This window comes from Lissotriton vulgaris, chromosome 8, assembly GCF_964263255.1.
Source record: "Lissotriton vulgaris chromosome 8, aLisVul1.2, whole genome shotgun sequence".
Taxonomy (NCBI): Eukaryota; Metazoa; Chordata; class Amphibia; order Caudata; family Salamandridae; genus Lissotriton; species Lissotriton vulgaris.
In genome coordinates, this window is record NC_141696.1 from 169997566 (window position 1) to 170018885 (window position 21320).

Here is a 21320-nt window from a genome sequence, read left to right on the forward strand (position 1 = left end):
CTGAAGGGGGATATCTCCTCCATTGCTATGTACTCAAGTGCAAAAACTGGGTCCATAGGTGAGCTGTACCACCATTCTTTTTTAATTAAAGGTGAGATGCCACATAATAGGCGTAAACATCCGCTGCTGCGATGCCCCCGCAATATGTTGATTGTGTGCAAGTCTGTGGCGCCACGCGAATGGTGCCTCTGTTCTTATTTAGGATTGCATTGACTTGGGCGAACCACGTATGGGGGATATTACACGGGACATGTTGTAGCAGATAGAGTATTCGAGGTAGGGAGACCATTTAAAAAAAAATTGCTGCCCACCCATATAATAATAACGGTAGATGGGACCAGACTGCTGTCTCATCTCGTAAACTAGTGAGGAGTGGGTTAATGTTGTGTGTCCACGAAGTTGTGGGACTGAGTGAGATGAAAACTCTTAGATATTTAAACCCTCCTGTCACGTGGGACAACTGCACAGGCCATGTTCCGCGTCCCTGGTCACCGCATATAGGGCAGAGTACAGATTTGGAAGGATTTATACCAAGTCCTGAGGTCTCTCAAATACCTGGAGAATCTGAAGGATTCTGGGTCCCGAAAACCACGGGTCCATCATAAAAAACAGCACATCATCTGCACAAAAAGTATTGTTTTTTAAGTTTGATGTGTCTAAATTAAATAGAAGTATGGTTAGCGTAATTGTTATTTTGTTTAAATAAAGGCTATAGTTTTAGTAGCTCATGTTTAAATGTAATTACTTATAATGTAGCAGCGGTGGGAGTGAACCAGCTGGCCTTCTCAGAGTGTTGCTTGCCTGGTCTTTTCTTGTCAGAGCTGTTGAAGATCTATCGGTGGAGGTTGCGTGCTGCAGTGCTGGCGTCTGTTGACATTGGCGAAGTGGATGTGCTAAGGGAGTTGACGAGACGTTCTTCGGTGGACTTCATCCAGCTGCGACGGGAGGGGGCGAGGATGATGGTGGGGTATGGAGGGCGTGGGAAGGCGAGGTGCACGCAATGATGGTCGGTCCAGGAGAGTTTGGTGGTGCAGCTGTAGCTGATGTTCCCTCTGGCAGAGAAGACTGGGTCACGTGTGTCCGGCTGTTAGGGTCGGTGCTGTGATTAGCTGCTTGAGTCCGATTTTGTTGAGGTTCTCTTGAATGGTGGCAGTGTTCTGGTCACTGGGGTTGTCCATGTGGAAGTTGAGGTCTCCAAGTAGGATGTAGTCGGTGGATGCAAGGCCTGGTGTGTGATGAGATCTACGATGGCATTGGTGAAGGGGAGTTGGTTGAGCCGGGAGGGCCTGTAGACGGGGTGCAGATGAGGGTGGTGTTGGTTCGGATCCGGAAGTGAAGGTGTTCCATGGTCAACATCGGGCCATTGGAGTGCGTGGTCCGTTAGAGTGTGCTTTTGTGGACGATGGCGATAATTATTGAAAAAACTTTTTAACATCATAAAATTGTTACTTTGATATATATTTAAAAAAGACAGTGGGCCTAATTAGAAAGTCTGTCGGAAAGCCTTCAACCACTGGTCGGAGGCTTTCCGACAAACATTGTAGGTTTAAAGTCCAACCACCATATTATAATGACGGCAGTCGGAGTTTAAACCAGCCGAGGAATCCGACGTGGTTCCGATGGGCTCAAGGAGCTTATTGGCCAGTCGGAAAGGCCTCATAATCCCTTAAAATGGCGTTTCCACCGTCGGGATTATGATAGCACTTTCAGACAGCAGTTTCATGTTGGCCTTTCGGACATGGAACTGCTGTTGGAAAGTGTCTTTGGGGGCCCCTAGCAGGGCCCCCTTCCCCCCTAGGCCCTCTGCATACTGGCCTGGGGAGCACCTATGGTGCCCCCCTAAACAACCCCTGCACTGTGTGGCAGGCATCATAAGTTGTCTGCCTCGCGGTGCAGGAATGTTTAACAACATTCATTTTTCAATGGGAGCTTGTGCTGTGTGCTGTTTGGCCCGCCGCACAAGCTCCCATTGACAAATGGAAGTTTGTTGCATCCTAATTGTGGGGTCGGAACCACCGACCTGAAGTCGTTGGTTCCCAATCCGCTGCGATGGCAACTCCGACCGGCATCATAATTAGGGCCAATAATTTTTATCTGTTTTTAGACAATATTTACTTCCACATTATTGTTAACTCAATATTTTTGTCATTTACATTTTAGGTATATGAACACGATATTGTGGTAAACAATAGGGTTTGACAAAATATTACATCAGTGATCCTACTCAAAAGATTGCTAAGAATAATGTCTGCATTTTCACTGTCTTTTGATGACAGAAACTTGCCCCAACTGCTTGTACAGGTAGGGTAGAGCCACTGTATAATTGAGTAAATCAAATAGCATTGACTCTTTAAAGCATTTTTGAGCTATGGAGTCTGCGCATTCATAGGGCAAAAGGTGCCAGGCTAAATATTGCTTCTTTCTTTGAAAAGTCATATTTTAAAGCCTTTTCGGAATTGTGTTTCTCCATCCATCTTAGCAGAGGATTTATTCAGACAAATTTATTTTCTGAGTAATTAAATATTTAATGTGAAAAATGAAGAGTCCAAAAAGGTGTCCTTAGGTCCTTATCTCCATGATTACAAATGTCAAACCTTTTCTGGAGATCAAGTGAATTGTACTGAATGTGTTTACCTCTAACACTGCAAGTACAGTATCCAGCTGATCTTCTCTCAGTGTGATGTTGTTGGAAATTTTCCTCAGTGTATGTATAGACTGCAGTCGCACCTCTTCAATCTCATCGTTGAACATGTCTACCAGGAAATCCAGGCACTTCTCCGCAAAAGAGGAGGATGACTGGGCAAGCATGCACAGGGCCTCGACTGCAGCAATGCGCACTTCTAAAGAAAGATATAGAATAGAAACAAATCTAATATAAAGTTACAAATAAAGTGAAATACAAATGATTTTTTAAACCTTCTTCCTAGGGAACCAAACAAAAGTTAAGATAGAGCAACAATGAGATATAGTTACTGCTTCAAAATAATCATATCTATGCATTGCTTTATCATTTCTTTCATGTCATATCTTTATTGAATTTTAAAACAAAACATCCTCTGTATTACTCTTTGTAGTCTTTTCTTAGGTCCCTTTAACTACTGTCAGGTTTCTCTATTTCCCACATTTTAGAATAAGTCGACAGATGTACTCAAGCAAAATATCAGGGTTGTCATGAATTTGAATTTACTAATCTATACACTGTGGATAATTAGCTACTTATGCTATATATTGATATCACATTTTTAAAAAAAAATTTTAATTTGTTTTTATTGCAGAGTTAGAAACCACAGAATACAATTAATCAACCAGTCCACTCATGGTGTCCCCCCGCTTCAACCATTAAAACTTGTATCATACACAGCCATTCAGCCCGCAACCCGGAGGCCGGGCGGCGTAGTGCCCTGAGTAGCAGGGAGGCATCACGGTGAGTGTCCCTATGGGACAATGGTCGACAAGAGCGTTTTACGTATCTGCGTTTTACCCCCCCTCCCACAACAAATGACAACATCAACCATCTAACATATGCAGGTCAGTGCTACAAGCCGCTTCCGAGCCCCTTCCTTGCCCTGCGGGGCCCACCATGCCTGGCCCGCTCCCTCTGGTACCTCCCGCTCGCTACTTACGCCCCACAGGCCCTTCTCAGCCCAGAATCGCTACCGCGGCCAATCAACTCCCAGGCTCCCAACCCACCCCGAACACCCACTAAACAACCCCCAGTGTCCCCTCCCCGGCAACCGCTAATGGTGTGTGTCCTGTTCTGAAATGTAGTATGGGTCCGGCTACAGCGTCAATGAGAACTCTGAGCTAGTATGCCTCGCGGTGTCCACAGGTTCCATCCACTCAATCCTCATCTTCCACCAAGGAATCACGCAAGGCTTGCACCACTAATTCCCACGCACGCGCTGTATCCAAGGCTTTCTCATTACCAAGCTTGACAGCCTGCCTCATTCGGAGCACACTCTCACATTCAGACCACCGCAGCAATTCATTCTTCCACCTCCTTACAGACGGCCCGCCCCTGGATTTCCAATGCCATGAGATCTCTCTTTGTGCCAGTATCAAACCCAGGTCAATACATTTGCTCGTCACCTTAGTGTGTTTGGTGTGCGGGAACCAGAGCAACAAGCACGCCGCCATGTCGAAGTCCACCTCCCTATCAGTCACTTCGTTCAGAAGGTCCTCCACCTCTGCCCAATAGGCCTCCAAGTGCGGGCAACCCCAAAACAAGTGGTCCATGTCCGCCGCTGGTGACGAACACCTCGGGCACCTTGCGTCCTGCACCTGGAAGTACCGCCGTATTTTTTCCGGAGTCAGATAGGCCCTATGCAGCACAAAGAAATGCACTTGCTGGAAACGTGCATTCCTCGTGCATTTCCATGTGCGCCGTAAAATATGGCTCCATACCGTCTCCGGAATGGGCCTACCCACACTCTCCTCCCATTTCTCTTTGAGCCCCTGGAGCGGTTCCAGTCCCTCGTGCAACATCCTGTTATGGAGGCAGGTCACCGCCTTAAAGGTGCCCGCTGCCATCACCACATACTGGCATGCCATGGTAGTGTCCGGTTCAATGAGCCCTCCCTTCCAATGCTTCTGTATGGCCGCTACCACCGCCGCATGCAAGAGAAAACCCCCGTCCGACAGCCCGAACTGATCCTGAAGTACTCCGTAGGGCACCAAAGTCCCATCAACATACAGGTCTCCCACCACCTGAAGTCCCGCCTCTTCCCATTCCAGCAATGGGGACCAATCGCCCCCATGTGGCAGGGCTGTAAGCATGCCAATCGGAATTTCCGGCGCATAGGGCCGAGTCGCCCTCGCCCTCCTGAGACTCCTCTGCCAGCACAACCTGAGCGTCCGTTCCTCCATAGTGAGGCCCCGTATCTCCAACCTCTGCTGCATAACGATATAGGACAGCACATGGCGCTGTATTCCCAACTCACGATCACACTCCGGACCCCTAAACACCCGGGCCACATGCTGCGTGAGAACCTGGAGTTGTGCCGCCAAGTAATATAGTTCAAAATCAGGAACAGCCACCCCCCCCCTCAATCTTGGGGCGTAGCAACGTGCTCAAGGCCACTCTACGGCGGCCATGTCCCCACAAGAAGCCAATAACCATCGTCCTCAGGTCCCTAAAGATCCTCTGAGGGATCCAAATGGGTAGTGTCCGGAAGTAGTACAGGAGTCGGGGGAGCGCCACCATTTTCAAAAGAGCAATCCTACCCAATACCGTGAGCGGGAGGGTCGACCAAAAGGACATACTGCCTCTCAATGCACCTTCCAATATTGCCTTCTAATCGGTCCGCGGTCACGTGGTAGACCCGGACTCCCAAATAGGTGAAGCAAGATGGCTCCCAAACTACCCCTAAGTCGCGAGCAGGGCAGGGCGACTCCGGCCTCAGCGGGAACACACAGGTCTTCGCCCAATTAACCTTAAGGCCCGACAACTGGCCAAACTCCGACAACAAGTCCATCGCTCCTTCCAAGGCGTGCTCCGTATCGTCTAAATACAGCAACAGATCATCGGCATACAGCGAGATATGATGTAGCCGCCCGCCACTGTCTATCCCCGCATATCTGTCTCCCGTCCTAGCATGGGCCGCCAGGGGTTCCATCGCCAGGGCGAACAAGAGGGGGGAAAGGGAGCACCCCTGTCTCGTGCCCCTGCCCACCGGGTAAGCCGCAGACACCAAACCACCCAAGCGTACTCGCGCCGTCGCCGAGGAATATAGAACCTTCGTCCACCGGCGGAACCCTTCGCCTATGCCAAACCTCTCCATCACTCCATCCAGAAAAACCCACTCCAGACTGTCGAACGCCTTCTCAATGTCCACTGATAGGACCGCCTGGGACCCACCCTCATCCAGGGCAGCGTCCATAATCCCAACCAGTCGCCGGATATTCGACGCCGTGCTCCTCGTGGGGATAAACCCCACCTGATCCCTGTGCACCAGGCCTGTCATGTGTGGCGCTAGCCTGGTGGCCAGAATCCGGCTCAGGATCTTGTAGTCCACCGTTAACATGGACAACGGGCGATAGGACCTCACATCCGTCGCATCCCAGCTGGGTTTTAGGAGCGGCACGATCAAAGCTTCCCTCATGGACCCGGGCAAACCCCCTGACTCATAGGCCTCTGTGTACACCACTAGCAGTCTGGGTGCCAAGCTATCTACAAACTGCTGGTAGAACTTTATTGGTAACCCATCCACTCCGGGTGTTTTATTCCGAGCCATATGTTTAATGGCTGCCCTTATTTCAGTAAGCGTGATCGGCCCGCCCAGCTCTTTCGCGTCCTCCTCGTCCAGGACGGGAAGCTGCCTCTCCTCTAGGTACTCCACAATGTCCTGGGCCTCCACTCCCAACTGACTCCGGTACAATTCCTCATAGTACACTCGAAAGCACTCCAACACTGCTGCCTGAGAGTATACCGTCTCCCCCAGTGCATTGTTGATACTAAGGACCGGGCAGCCTCTAATTTCAGGGTTAGCAAGTCTGGCCAGGAGCGTGCCCACCTTATCCCGTTCCACATGCGCTCTAATGGCGTATTGCTTATAGTCGTAGCCCCGCAACCGTTCTGTTTCGGTAGCGACTACCTCCTTCGCCTCCAGCAACTGGGCCTGCAAGTCCGGTCTGGCCGGCCTGCGCCGCTCCAAATCTCTTAGTTTCTCTTCCGCTTTCGCAAGTGCATTCAACACAGTCGTACGGGCATTCAAAAACCGACCCAGGCACACCCCTCTCACCACCACTTTCATCGCATCCCATTCAGTGGACCTACACGAGGCAGTACCCTCGTTCTCGCCGAAATAATTATCGATGCCCTGTTGGACAGCTGCACTAAACACCGGGTCCTCCAACGTGTCTGGCCGGAGCCGCCACGTTGGAATCGCCGAGCGCTCCCGTTGCCACTGGACACGTACTAGTAGGGGATTATGGTCCGATATGGTTCTAGCTAGGTATTCCGTGTGCGAGATCAATGGAGCCAGGGATCCGCCACAGAGCACCGAATCAATCCTCACGTGTAATGCATGGAGAGCTGAGTAAAAGGAATAGTCCCTAGTGTCCCGGTGCTGTTCCCGCCACACATCCAGCAACCCCCACCTGTCCTGCCAATCCTTCCTGTGCATGGCTAACTTGCGTACCGGGGAATCAACAAGGGGAGGGTGAGACCTGTCCAAGACTACATCCGTAATCGAGTTAAAATCCCCCCCCAGTATCACCGGGCCCGCTAGGAAAGAGGCCAAGGACCCGGAAAGGCCATCGAAAAATCGGGCCTGCTCAGCATTTGGCGCATACACACAGCAGAGTACCACATCCCTACCATGCAACCGTCCCTCCACCGCCACAAACCTGCCCTCAGGATCCACCACTTGGTTCAGCACCTGAAACGGTATCCCCGCTCTCACCCAAATCAATACCCCCCTGGCGTACGCTGAGTAAGTGGTGCCGAACACCTGGCCCCTCCATCTTTTCTGCAACGCAGCACATTCTTTTTTTGTCAGATGGGTCTCCTGCAACATAGCGATCTGAACCCCCCTCCGCACCAGATATGCATGCACCTTATGGCGCTTGATCATGGTTCGTAGCCCCCGGACATTCCACGTTAGGCATTTTAAGCTAGGTAACGTCCCCATACCAACAGAGAACAGTCCAGGTCAAACAGTGCCAGTTCACATCCCCACCAAAGCAGTTGCCCCCCCCCCCGAAACGAACTCTGAAAAGAAAAACACCCCAAACCCCACTCCCCAGGACAGAGCCTACAAACCCAGTGTCAGCCCCGATCCAAACCTTGAACCAACCACGCATTGTCCTAACCTGTGGTCGCCACCACAGATGGCCTTAAGGGCCCTGAGGGGGTGAGTTATCGCCAACCCCAGCTAGCGGAGCCCACACCCCGCGCTCCCATCCCATCCTGCCAACGCTGCACCCTACCCGGCAAACCCCCCATCGCCAACAGGATACCGCCCTACCAGCAGAGCTTGACCAAGTCCCAACACAGCCTCAACCGTGGAATATCCCATCAGAAGTCTGAGGGGTCACCACCGGCCCCTTGGAGCTCTCCGCTTCCAAAAGGTCCTCTCCCGTCCTGCTGCCTTCGCCGCCAGAGTCCGTCTCAGCCAGTTCACTTCCTTGCTGCGACCTCGTGATGGCCGCCGTCGCTGCTAGCGCGTCCCTCTTATCCGCCGCCATTTGGGCCTCCCGTTTCTCCCGCTGGCGCCTATTGCGGGACCGGATGCGTTGCGATTGTCTGACCTGAGGCGGTTTAGGCCGATCTCGCCTACTCTTGTGAGACCTGTCCGTCCCCGCTCTGTAGGACTCCAGCCACTGCCATGCTTCATCCGGAGTCTGAAAGAAGTGCGTGGTCTCATCCAAAATGACCCGCAGCTTGGCCGGGAAGAGCAAGGAGTATTGAATGCCCTCCTCCCGCAGCTCCCTCTTCACCGCCAGGAACGATGCTCTATTTTTTTGCACCGCCTGGGTGTAGTCCGGGAATATTGTAACCCTGCTGTTCTCCACCTCAAACGGGCCCGATGACCGAGCCCTCTGGATGAGGAGGTCCCAGTCCTTATAATGGAGGAGCCGCACCACCATCGGCCGGGGGGGGGCGGCCAAGCCCCGGCGGGCGAGCCGGCACCCTGTGTGCTCGTTCCAGGGTAAAGAAAGGAGTAAGCCCCTCCGGTGCCACCACAGTTCGGAACCAGTCCTCCATGTAGGCCACCGCATCCTCCCCCTCAATTCGTTTCGGCAGGCCTACGACCCGCACGTTATTCCACCTATTGCGGCCTTCGGCATCCTCCGCACGACGCTCCAACGAATCCAACCGGGCTAGGATGTCCGTGATTTCATGCTCTGCGGTCACCACTGACGGTTTCAGGTCCAATAGTAGCTGATCATGGTCCTTGACCTTATCCGCCAGTTTTGCATGGTCCGCTCGCAATAGCCCCAGCCCCGTGGCTACTTGGGCAATGTCCTGCTGCAACTCCTCCTTAGTCGAGGTGATTGCGTCCAGTATAGCATCCAGGCGCCGATTCAGTCGTTGCTCTTGGTCCAGCACCGGCGGAGGGGTCTCGCCCACCTGGGACAGCGCAGCCAGGTCTCCCAGTCCGTGCTCCGTGGCCACCGGTCCTCCCGTAGCCGCCATCTTAGGGTACTGCGTCACAGGCCAAGAAACCCGTCTGGTCCTGGCACTTCTGGGACAGCGCAAACCTCCCAATATTGAACAGGATCAATTGCCACCGCCGATACCGCAGCTCCAAGGGCCAAGTGGGTTAGCACTGTCCGATCAGCTCCCTCCGGTGTCCGGAGGAGGAGGGGAAGGAGGAGGGATAGCAGCCAGCTATTGTCCCCGATGTCCGAGCTGCGCCGGGGTCCCTGTCCCCCGAACTTCAGGACTGTCGCCACAGTCCCCACAGCATCTATCTCGCGGCTGCAGGACCCCCCACCAGTCGGTACCAAAGCCGCTCAATGTCGATGTCCGGAGCCGCCGGTCCGCTCCGCCGCCATTTTCTTCTCACTCTCGGCGACACCTCGGCCGTCTTTCATCAGGGTCTCCTCGGGGCCAGCGGTCCCCCAGCCACCTCTTATCGATGCCCAGAGGTCCCCCTATACTTCGTAGGGCAGGAGTGTCGACCACGGGTCGCCCAGGGTGCAAAAATCAGGAGAATTAGTGGGATTCCGCGCGGAGCTGCGAGCTCACGCCACCATCCCGATCGGCGTCCAAGCCACGCCCCCCTATATATTGATATCACATATCAGTGTTATAAGCTGCAATCTTGAAGGCTGCCTTAATGAGGTTAGTACAACAGTTTGCAGATGTACATGTATTGATTGCATTTGGTGCCTAGTGTCCAATGTTTGGGGCTTAAATTGAGAAACAGCAAATTGGGCCTTTAAAGTTCATCTCCTTCCTGATATGAGCAGTGATTAATACAGCATCTATTGAAGGCTCACCAAGCAGCTCCACAATTTAGGTTCCACCTTTTCTTGCAGCTTTCTATCTGAATGTATGGCGATTGTAAAATCACTTCTTATTGGCTAGTTGTGTCTGTGATTGGGTAAAAAAGGACCTCTAAGTCAATAAGTCACTCTCCTTCTTTTGATATAGGAACCCTGAGATCTCGTACATTGAGAGCTGCGTCTGGCTTTCCAATGTATCCTGTAACCCTTCAGTTTCATCAATAAATGTGTCACACATTCTAGGCAACAGGGGTGTGGAAATCCTCTCACTCATTGGCCAGGACATTTTGTTAGTGGTCAAGTACAACACGCTTTCATGTTTATTTTGTGCAATTGACAGGTATTGTAGTGTATTGCAACACTTGTATAGAGCTTGCTACCACTATGTGGGACATTACGTTTTAGAAAGTTATCTTTAACCTGTCTGAAGCAGTTGGACAATAATTTGCATTAGGTCTCCAACAACTGCCCAGCTGTTCTTGACCTCAACTTGGTGTGAATTAAGGTGGGTGGGAAAACTGCTACCTGAGCAAAGATAATAGTCTAGGAGTAGGGATATGTTTTTGCCACCGACAAGAACACGAGATGGGGTTCGCCCAGTAACTTAATTTACTTCAAAGGAGTCTGCTCTGTCATGAGCAAATGTACACTTAAGAAGCCCCAAATTTCCCCAGTCCCCCCCCCCCCCGTCCCGTCAGAGTGGCACCAAAGGCAGTGGGAGGGAAGCTACCCTCAGAAACGTTTTTGGGTGACCGCAATTGAGGAAACTGCTCATTACCCTTGCCACACCTCTGGCTGGGCACAAAGGCTCTGCACAAGGAGAGAAGGGTTTCTCTATCCTGGATTTTAGGGTTGAGGGGAACTATGTTTTTTTCTTCTGGTGAACCTTACAAAGCTATAACACCCAGCCTTCCTCACAACACTTTCTAGACCTGCAGAAGAACAGATGAGGACTGGACCGTCTGTCTGTGACCAGTGAGGAGCTCTGTATGACTGAACCTGCTCCCTGTTGTACCCACGGAAAAGAAGAGGACTCCAAGAATCAGTTGGTGAATCCCTGTGTGTCTATAGGGCCACAAAGCTGCAAGAGGCCTTTGCCCTACAATTCTCTGCCGACCAGTGGCAAATGGAACAGGCACTAGACGCTGGTGGTGGCCTCCACCTGCCCCCCACTGAGAGTCTATAGGTTGCCCTCCTCAGGTCCCCAGAGGCTTAGAAGTGTACTCCTGTGGTTACTTGGGTACCATGAAAAAGTCTGGAAAATGTTGCTCCTAAACCAAGAGGTACCCAACCGGCAGTTTCACAGCGTGGGATAGAATTTCTAGTTCGTCCCCCTGAAAGATGCTCAAGCATCTATGAAAACAAGACAAAGTCCCTTTCTGTTTGAGACTTAAAAACTTTTTTTAAGCAAAAACCTCAAATGCTCTATAGCCATAGCGGGGCCAACCTGTGGCAGGTATCCAAATTGGCAGTTTGCTGACGGCAGCTAAAATATCAGATCTGGCCACGGGGAGGCTATTTGTTCTTCAAAAATATGACCCAAGTCCCTTTTCTTTTTAGGCCTCCAGACTTGCACTTGACTAAATTCTTGTTGAAATTGATCAGGGTTCCATTATGGTCGGCCTCAAATTACGCCTAGGTCTCAGCTTACTGGGTCTATAGACTAGTTCTTCATGCTTTTTGGAGCTATTTTCAATTAAATCTTTAAACATTAATATCCCAGTTTACTCTTACTGGATTTTTGTAATTTTATTTCTCCTTTTACTTATAAATCTTCTCTTTATATACAAATTGGTAGTGGAATTTTATTTTGTTGTGTTTCACTGCAAGGCGACCCTGTATTCACCTAACATGAATGGTCAAGGGGGTACAGGCTGCCATTGCCAATAAGGTGGATGTTAAAAATATTTGGCATATCATTCTTCTCACAATGCACTAACTGACTTTTTCCCTTTTGCCATGATTAATGATCTCTTTGTGGATTAAGAGGGAGTTACCTGTCCTGGACTTTAAAGAGATGTATCACAAAGCAAAGAGTGTGTAAAGTCTGCTGGTTCAAATTTGATGGTGGGCGAATGTGTCAAAATCAAGGTGCCCTATCAAGTTAAAAAAGGTAAATCTAAGTTTTAAAGATTCTTTAAAATTGTCAGGTTGGGGAAATCTTCTGCCAAACTCAACAATGATTCATGGTGGAGAAGTAAGCAGATAAGCCAAGGTAAATTCATGTTTGCTGAACAGTGAGGTTACTAATGGTGTTGGCGTAAAAAACTTTGAGGGACTTTCTGAATACTGTAAATGGGGAGAAAAGGTGTTGTATTTTCTGTTTTTCTTGTGTTTTAACATACTTTTTTTTTTTTTTACTTTGTAAGACCTTTATTCGTAGCAAAAGATTGATACACAGCCAGGAGCCTACAACCCTGAGGCCGGCTGCGTTAGTATTAAGGTGTGTTTCAATGGTGATATTACACAGCCATATAGCCGACAACATCTGTCCGGCGGCATAAAGTACATAAATTAGGTCTTGTTTTCTATAAATTTTGTTGGTGTATTAGAACATACACAGAAAAGAACAATAAGTAACCCCAACAACAAGACCTTCACAGTTCATTTGTCCACATCAGAAAGTACAGTGCAAACATAACGTTTCATCTTTCCTGAACACATCGCCCGTCAACCCCTCCCAGCTTTAGTAGACTTGGTTCTTAGAACAGACATCAAACAGTGTTACTCCGTGTCACTCTCCACCGTGGTCAAATAGTCAGTGAGATATAACCAAAAGTCTTTCGGCCTGGATTGCATTGGTAGGCTCTCTTCGTATGTTGGGAGTTTGTCCCTACAGCTGGACATATCTTGTATCCATCTGATTGTGGTGGGTACCTGTGTAGTGTGCCAGCATTTTGATACCTGCCGCTTGGCTAATAGTAAGGCGACCGCACAGAATTTACGTTTAGATGATTTGAGCTGCGGTATAATGCCCAACAAGCAAAATCGGTTTGTGCAGTCCACCGCCACTCCCACCATTGCAGACAGTTTAGTGATTACCTATGCCCAGTAGTCTTGAATCCTGGGGCAATACCAGGCTAGATGGATAAAATCAGCCCCCTCTGCACCGCATCTCTTGCATCTGGTGTCATCCTGCATGCCGTATCTACACATGCGTGCCGGGGTGTAGTATGCCTGGTGTATATATTTGTAATGTATGATTTTGAGATTAACATTAGGGGTAAGAATTTGTGTTAGTGCACATGTCTGCTCCCAGTCCTTCTCTGTCAAGGGGTTGTCTAAAACCAAATCCCATCTAGCCTTGGCCCTTTCCGTGGACTGTGGAATCTCAGCTTGTGCAGAGGTGTACAATCGTGACGTCAAGTGCGACAGGTCCGGAGTCGTAATAATGAATTGTAAGGTGTCTAGGCTTGCCGGTTCTTCAGGAAAGGTAGGGTATAATTCCATCATGGCTCTCTTCAGTCTGTAATGTGTGAAGTAAAACATCTGTGATTTGTTGTGTATGTACTGGAGGTCCGCAATGTCTACGAATCTACCCTCGTTAAATAAGTCTCCCATCTGTGCAATGCCTACCTGCTGTAACAACGACATCCCCACCTTCACGCGTGTGACAGACAGCGTGGAGTGATCATGTAGTGGCATGTTTCGTGCATACAGCGGGGTTTTGTGCGCCAATCGACCAAGTTCGTGCCACGCCTTGACGGTAGTGTCAATTGTATTGATGTCATGATCGTGCAGTGGTGGGCGTTTATACAAGAGGATGGCGGCAAGAGGGACAGGATTCGCATCTCCTTCCTCAATCGCTGTGTGAGTAAGATAGGGCACTAAGTGATACCAATAAGCTGCATATTGTGCCTGTGCACACAAATATTACAGTTTAAAATCTGGCACACCAAACCCTCCCCTGGCATAAGGGAGTGTCAACGTCTGGAGGTCAATCCTCGCTTGTTTGCCTGCCCAAATGTGTTGTAGCACCAGTGTCCTAATGCGACGGAACACTTCTCCTGGGGGGGTAATGGGGATATTACTAAATAGATACAGCAGCTTAGGCAATATATTCATTTTAACTATTGCAATACGGTCTGCTAGAGACAGCGGAAGCTGTATCCAGCGCTTTACCTTATCCTCCAGTTTGGAGATCGTCCCGCCATAGTTTGTGCGAATTACTATTCCTGGATCTCTATGGAATAGCACTCCCAAATAACGCACCGGGTCAGTCTGCCACTCCAAGGGGTATTCAGTATCAAAGGGAGTCGTAGTGTCTGTAAGGGGAATAATGTAGGACTTTGACCAATTGATTGTTAGCCCCGAGTGTCCGCCAAATTTGATGTATTCCTTCAACAGTTGGTTTAGGTGTTGGATCGGGTCGCGAACGTAGAGCACCATATCATCCGCGTACAATGATATGTGTAGCGGCCTAGCGGGAAATTGCAGGGCAGATGATTTATAGTTCTGACGGATAATGCAGGCTAGGGGTTCCAATGCCAGGGCGAAAATTAGGGGAGAGAGCGGGCAACCTTGTCTGGTACCGCGTTCCACTGCAAAGCTGTGGGATAAGTACCCATTTACTCGGACCCTGGCTCGTGGCTTAGTGTAGATCAGGGACACCCATTGGACAAACCTCTTAGGGAAGCCCATACGGTGTAGAACCGCAATCAAGTAACGCCATTCAATAGAATCGAACGCCTTTGCAGCGTCCAGCAGCACCGCTACAGCCTTCGTTTTGGGTTGGAGATAATGGGATAGGGCGAACAATGTCCGGGTATTATGGGACGTGGACCGAGTTGGGACAAATCCTGCCTGGTCAGGTAACACCAAGTTGGTCATCAGTGGTGTCAATCTCATAGCCATGATCTTCGCCAGAATTTTGGAATCAACATTTATCAGTGATAGCGGTCTATAGGAGTCACATTGGGTCGGATCCTTGGATGGTTTCAAAAGAGCTATGATTACCGCTTCTCGGAGCGTTGGGGGAAGTACACCCTGGTCGAACGCGGCCCCGTACATCTCCGTCAACCGGGGAGCCAGTATATCCACATAGTGTTTATAAAACTCGTTCATGTACCCATCCGGACCCGGCGCTTTACCATTCGGCAATGATTTTATCACCTCCGTGACTTCTTCAACCGTAATGGGTGCCGCCAAGTATTCCCTCTGGTGGTCAGACAGCCATGCTATGGCCACCTCCCTAAAGTAGCTGTTAATAGCATCTGTGAAGGCTATTGGCTGCGACGTGTATAGAGCACTATAGGAATTGACAAAGCTTTGCAGTATGTCAGCCGTTTGTGTCAGTATGGTACCGTTCTCCGTTTTAATGCCAAGTACCTCATTGTGTTTCCTACCCTCGCAGATTTTTGCAGCTAACAACCCACCCGGTCTGCCTCCCTCCCCAAAAGTTCTAGCGGTGTGTTTTTTATCCAGATACTTTATTTCGTCATCTACTAGATTCTGGTGTTCCGTGTGTAATGTGCGTAGTTTGCCCAGAATCGTGACATCATGGGTAGTTTCGTACTCCCTCTCCATATCCCTCATTTGTGCGTCGCATCTTTTAATCTGCTGTCGTATGTCGCGAAGTATGCCGATAGTAGTGCTCATACACACCCCACGAACCGTTGCCTTTAAGGCTTCCCACAGTAGGCAAGGGTCATCAACCGCTGGTTCGTTCAGCAGAAAGTAGTCTTTGATCGCTGTGTGGATAGTGTCTGCGTATAGTATGTCTGTGAGAGCACGTGAGTTAAATCTCCATTGATAGGGAGGTGGGATGTGATCTGGTATGGTGAGCTTTAATAAAACCGGATTGTGGTCCGATAGTGTTCTAGGAAGGACGTTAACGTCACTTGTCCAGTGTATGATATCATCAGTACCTAGCCAATAGTCCAAACGTGACCAACTATTGTGGCATGCGGAAATGTGTGTGGCACCCGGTTCCGTGGGAAATTTGTGTCTCCATATGTCCGTTAAACTCACGTCCGCCAACATATGTTGGAGTTTGGCTCTAGCATGTTTATGTGGTTCGGTGGATTGAGCGGAGCGATCTACACCGTCAGCAAGGGCCACATTCCAATCACCCCTGCCCCGCATATTATCCTAGTGTGTGTGAATTGTTGTAAGTGTCCCCACAATTCTTGAAAGAAGTCGGGAGCATCCACATTAGGGCCATAGACATTAAGCAAAGTCAGATTCTTACCACGTAGTGTACCTGATACAATAACATATCTGCCCCCCGGATCTCGTATTACCTGTAGAACTGTGAAATTTAACCCTTTCCGCAACAGCAACATCACCCCTCTAGAGTAGGAGGAATAAGTTGCGGCATGGACAGATTCGGCCCATTTTAGGCCTATGGAGTGATGTGTGTTCGGGGCAATGTGTGTCTCCTGTAAAAATGCAATATCTATGTAATGCTGTTCAGGTATGAAAACACCCGTCTAATTTTTTTAGGTTGTGTTAGGCCACGCACATTCCACGTGAGGAGATTTATGTGTGCATTATTTGCTTGAGTTGACCTCTGAGTCATCTGTGTGGTGGGGGTGTCTGCATATGTTGCGCATTGTAATAGCGCCAGGGGTCTGCTGACATGTGCCCAAGTACAATCATGTGCATACAATTGTTTTCTGGTTCTTCAAAATATATACGATAGACAAAATCTGAATGTTCAGGTCTCAACATAGTAACATTTACCTCTTCCCGCCCTCCCCCACCCACTCCAGCAACCCAAACATGCCGAAGCCATTCTCCCCCCCAATTACCCTCGACAACAATTCGGGGCTAGACATCAAAACCAGTCCTATAGAACTTGTGTGGGGAACTCCCTTGTGGAGGTCCGCTGGAGGCGCAACTCTCCATCCAACTAAATGGATGTGGACGGCATCCATGAGGTTAGTAAAAGTAGATGTGTCATGGCTCAACACCCTTGGCCGATCCCGGCCCTTCTCCTGAAAGAACTCAGTTGACCACTAGGTGGCATCACGCAACCTTTTACTCCCGGCCCACCCGAGCTCAATGGTGAACTTGTTAATCTACGTCAGCCCGATATCTATTGCAAGTGTGGGAATCTCGGGCGCCACTCCAATTGTTAACCGTCATGTTCCACCATTCATCATAACTTTCGATGCCCCCAGTATCTTCAACAAAATAAACAACAATATCGTGTGCAAACAGCGAAACATACGAGCAGTTATTTTGGGCGGGAAGCATTGATCGTCCATTGGCGTCCCTGCAACAGCCTATGCATAGAATCAACATATATCCCACATGAAAGCATACATGATGGCACACTGCAACCCCCCCGTGCATCCCCGCAACAGCTCGGGCCACGTGAAGGGAACTCAAAATATCAAGTGGGGAACTTTTTGCCAACACGAAATTCGGTTCTCTACAGCAATGCATCAACCATGTCATTTATAATAAGGGCTCTTCCAGGCAGTTCAGCACATATACCCAAACACATTTTCGGAAACCGCCTGAGGCATTGTCGCAGTTTACAGAAAGTGCAAGCATTTCAATGTGTCTAGAACATTGCTGACTAGACGGTGTCAGAACCACATGTCCGCGCACAGCCAAACCAGCCCCCTTAGTAATCCGCACCATGCGGTCTCGAAGCCCATCATGTGACAACTCTCGCATTAGTCAATCCTTATCCTGTAGCCAGCACGGCAAGAAACCATTTAACATCAGCAAATACAAGTCCCGCAGTCTATCGTGGGCACTCAGTGTCGCCTGGCATGAACTACGCTAACGCTGGTGAATGGAAGTGTCCATGGGGCGTTAAAGTGTTACATACTCACATACGGTCTTGTTCGAGGGTAGCCCCATCATACTTAATCCGTGTCTACCTGCTGTCCGTCTCGTGCACTAGCTTTTTTCTGTGTGATTATCTGCTTCACAAATTCTTGTGCAGCTTTCGGAGTCGACAGTATCACAGGTTTTCCCTCCCATTGTACCCGCAGCCTGGCCGGGTATAGCATAGAATAATTAATTTGGAGGTCTCCGAGTTTGGCTTTCACCGCCATGTATTCTCTACGAGCTTGTTGGACGGCCACAGTATGATCCGGATAGAATTCCAGTTTATTACCCTGATGAGTTATGGTCCCTTTCTCCCTTGCCAGTCTCAAGATGGTGTCCCTGTCTCGATAGTTCAGCACCCTGGCCACGATCGGCCTTGATGACGCTCCTGGCAGCGGGCGGGGCGCAAGGGATCTGTGCGCTCTCTCGATGACAAAAATTTGCGATAACGAGTCGTCTCCAAATATGTCTTTGCACAATTTCTCGATATATTGTTCCATTCGTCCGGTGTTGGTAGATTCCGGCAGCCCCGCGATGCGTACATTATTGCGTCTAGAGCGCGATTCCAATTCCTCCTCCTTTGCTTTTATCACTTCTAGCACCCTCTCCATGGCTGTGCATTTGGCAGTGGTGCCATGTGATTCGTCCTCAACCGCTGAGATTCGCGTTTCCGCAGTTTCCAGCCTCTCCCCATGTTTTTCCAACTTGGCAGCCTTACCATCCATCCTGCACGGTAAATTGTCCAATTTACCGTTGATATCTTGTAGATTGAATTGGATGGCCAATAGGATCTTTTCCATGTTGCTGCCGGTAGCAGGTTCGTTTGGCGTTCCGCTCATTGCAAGAGGCCCCGTTTCTGTAGCTTTGGGCGTCTTTTTTGACTCGAAGGATATCTTTTGTTGTTGCTTATCTGGCCTTACCATGGTAGATGGAGGCGGAGTGAGCAGAGCTGTGACCCGTGGCGTGGATTTCGTCCTCTTGGTGGTCGCCGCCGTCTTGGCGCCCTGGACAGCGCACTTGTTGGGTCCTGGGGGTCACAAACCACTGGGGGTCCCTAGGTGTGAGTCAGCGCTGTCCCCTGTCACTAGAACCTCTTCTGCCCCTTGGAGTGTAAGTCGCAGGGTCAGTGCTCCAAGCGTGCCACTCGCAGCTGCCTCAGTGCAAGTAAGCAGCGTGCCGCTCCGGAGGGCCGTGTGTCAGGCTGGGGCCCCGCTGTGATATCAGGCTTCTGCGTTAGTGTGGATCGCCTGCGCTGACATAAATTGCCTCCGTGTATTCCGTTATCTCCAGAACCTCCGGCGCATGCAGACCCGGGTCGGAGATCACCGGGACTAGGAACGCGCTTCACCCGAGCCTCACTGTCTCCGGAGTCTTCACTCTGAGCACCGCCATGTTGCCCCACGCTAGTCGGAAGTAGATCGCTCCAATGCGAACCCTCCGTGTCAGGCTCAGCTCACCCCCCAAGGATCGCTTTATGCACGCATCGGGCAGAAATACCTGGGATCATTGCACGCCGCCTCCGATCCAGCCGGCGAGTCCAGTACGCCAGTAGTTACACGGGCGCGAAGGGGAGAGTGATGGCCGCCATCTTGTTCGCTCCCGGCTCCCGGAGCTATTATTGTCGTTTTTCTCCCTCAAAGTGCTGGACACCAGACCTCAATTTTCCGCACATTGCGTGCCTGCTGCCTTCGCACACCCGGGGCTTTGCTCGCTTATGTTGTTTGCGGGCATTAGAGCGGCTTTAGGGAGTTGCGTTTTCAGCCGTCCGGCGGAGCTGCGGTCTTACCCAGCCATTCCGCTGTGCGCCCCTAGCGCCTCCATGTTTTAACAGTTTGTGTATAATAGCAGTGTTTTCATTCAGCCGTTTCCCTTTCCCCTGTTTCTTGTGTACCTTCCACAAGGCCATGATTCTGAATTGTTTTTATTCACCTACTCTGGTCCGTTGGAAGTTAACTGCTCTACTGGGTGGTTTGCTCTCCGTTGCTAGGAACATTTACTTGTGAATAAACTTGTTTTTATTCCACTCGCGCCTCCTTTGTCATTTCTAGAGCAACCTACTAAACCAACACAAGTGAGGCAGCGTTTTTATCAGGATAAGTGAGGGGAACATTGGATGGTAGGAATTGTGTGGCTACCTCCTGATCCCGAAAGTTTCTATCACAGAAATGTAAGGAACAAACATAATTTTATTAAGATTTGAGGTTTGCAGGGCAATGTGGGTGAGAAGACCTTCTGAGACTCAGGCAAGGCACACTACTGTGGAATCCCCTGGGTGTCTTGTTTTCATAAATATCTGTAGGTGGTAGGTTTCCATGGATGGTGGCCCAGCACAGCCCCAAATACAGCAGCTACCCCATCGCTGATCTCTCCACATGGAGCTTTATGGCCTTTTGTGTGGTGGTCTCTTTGCCCACCCACATAAGTGGGGCAGTGCTGTGATAGTTAGAGGTGTGGGAATTCTGGGAGGTGCGAAATTTGTGGACCCCTACATATTCTGGCATTTTCCTGCACAGAAATGTGTGGAGAATGTGCGTTTTTAGACAAAGTTTGACGTTTGCAAGAGCTTCTGGGTAACAAAATCTTGGGAGATCTAAGCAATTAATCCCACCCTGGATTCCCCTAAGTGTCTAGTTTTCAAATATGTGCAGCTTTGCCAGGATTACCTGGGAGCCGGCTGAGTTAGGGCCCAAAATCCACAGCTACCCACATTGCAAAAAAAAGGATCAGTTTTCATTGCAAAATGTCATGCATCCATATTGCGTCTTGAGCCCTTTCCTGTAGCAGGCCCTATGCCTACCCACACAAATGAGGTACCATTTTTTATCAGAGGACATGCGGGAATATAGAAGAGCAGAATAATTACTAACAATTGGCTTATTCTGCATTTGTCCCTTTCAAATGTAACGCAGTGTGTAAGAAAGAAAACATTTCGAAAAGTGCCCTGTGAGTCACATGCTAGTATGGGTACTCACAAATTTAAAGAAAAACAACAATAACAAATAACCACTGCTCTTAAACGCCATAACTGGTGCCCATTTCAGAAATGCATGGCTTTCCTGGATATCCATTTTTCACTCTATATATTTGATCATATGAACTGGTCTATACTCGGTACACAATGAAAAAACATTTTATGAAGCCAGGGACTTAGGATCGCAGGAGGATGCGATACAGTATATGGCACACATTGAGCTCCCAGTGCTGCCGGAAGAGGACCAGCGAAGAGGACCAGCGAGACCTAGAGGACAGCATTACACTAGAGGAAATTAAGGGAGCCCTAACCAAACTGCGGGCGGGGAAGTCCCCTGGCCCCAATGGATTCCCTGCAGAATTTTTTTTTAAACTGCGGACCTACTGGCCGTCACCTCCTGGGGCTCTTTGTTGAGGCAGAACAGGAGGGAGAGTTGCCGCCGGACCTCCATTTGGCCACAATAATCCCGATATATAAAGAGGGTAAGCCCGCAGACGACTGTGCGTCGTATCGCCCCATCTCCATCTTAAATGTGGAGGTAAAGCTCCTCACGACGATCCTGGCTCTCCGACTGAGGCGGGTGATACCGGGACTGGTTTACCTGGAC

The 21320-nt window shown here is 49.7% G+C and overlaps 1 protein-coding gene across 1 annotated transcript in view; it reads right to left on the bottom strand.

The window, feature by feature from the left end:
• Nucleotides 1-21320, bottom strand: part of INTS4 (integrator complex subunit 4) — a 358899-nt gene that overhangs the window by 126926 nt on the left and 210653 nt on the right. Inside the window, exon 11 of the mRNA XM_086933901.1 lies at nt 2635-2840. Coding sequence (XP_086790027.1) covers nt 2635-2840 — 206 coding nt within the window. The remainder of the gene's footprint in view (nt 1-2634; nt 2841-21320) is intronic.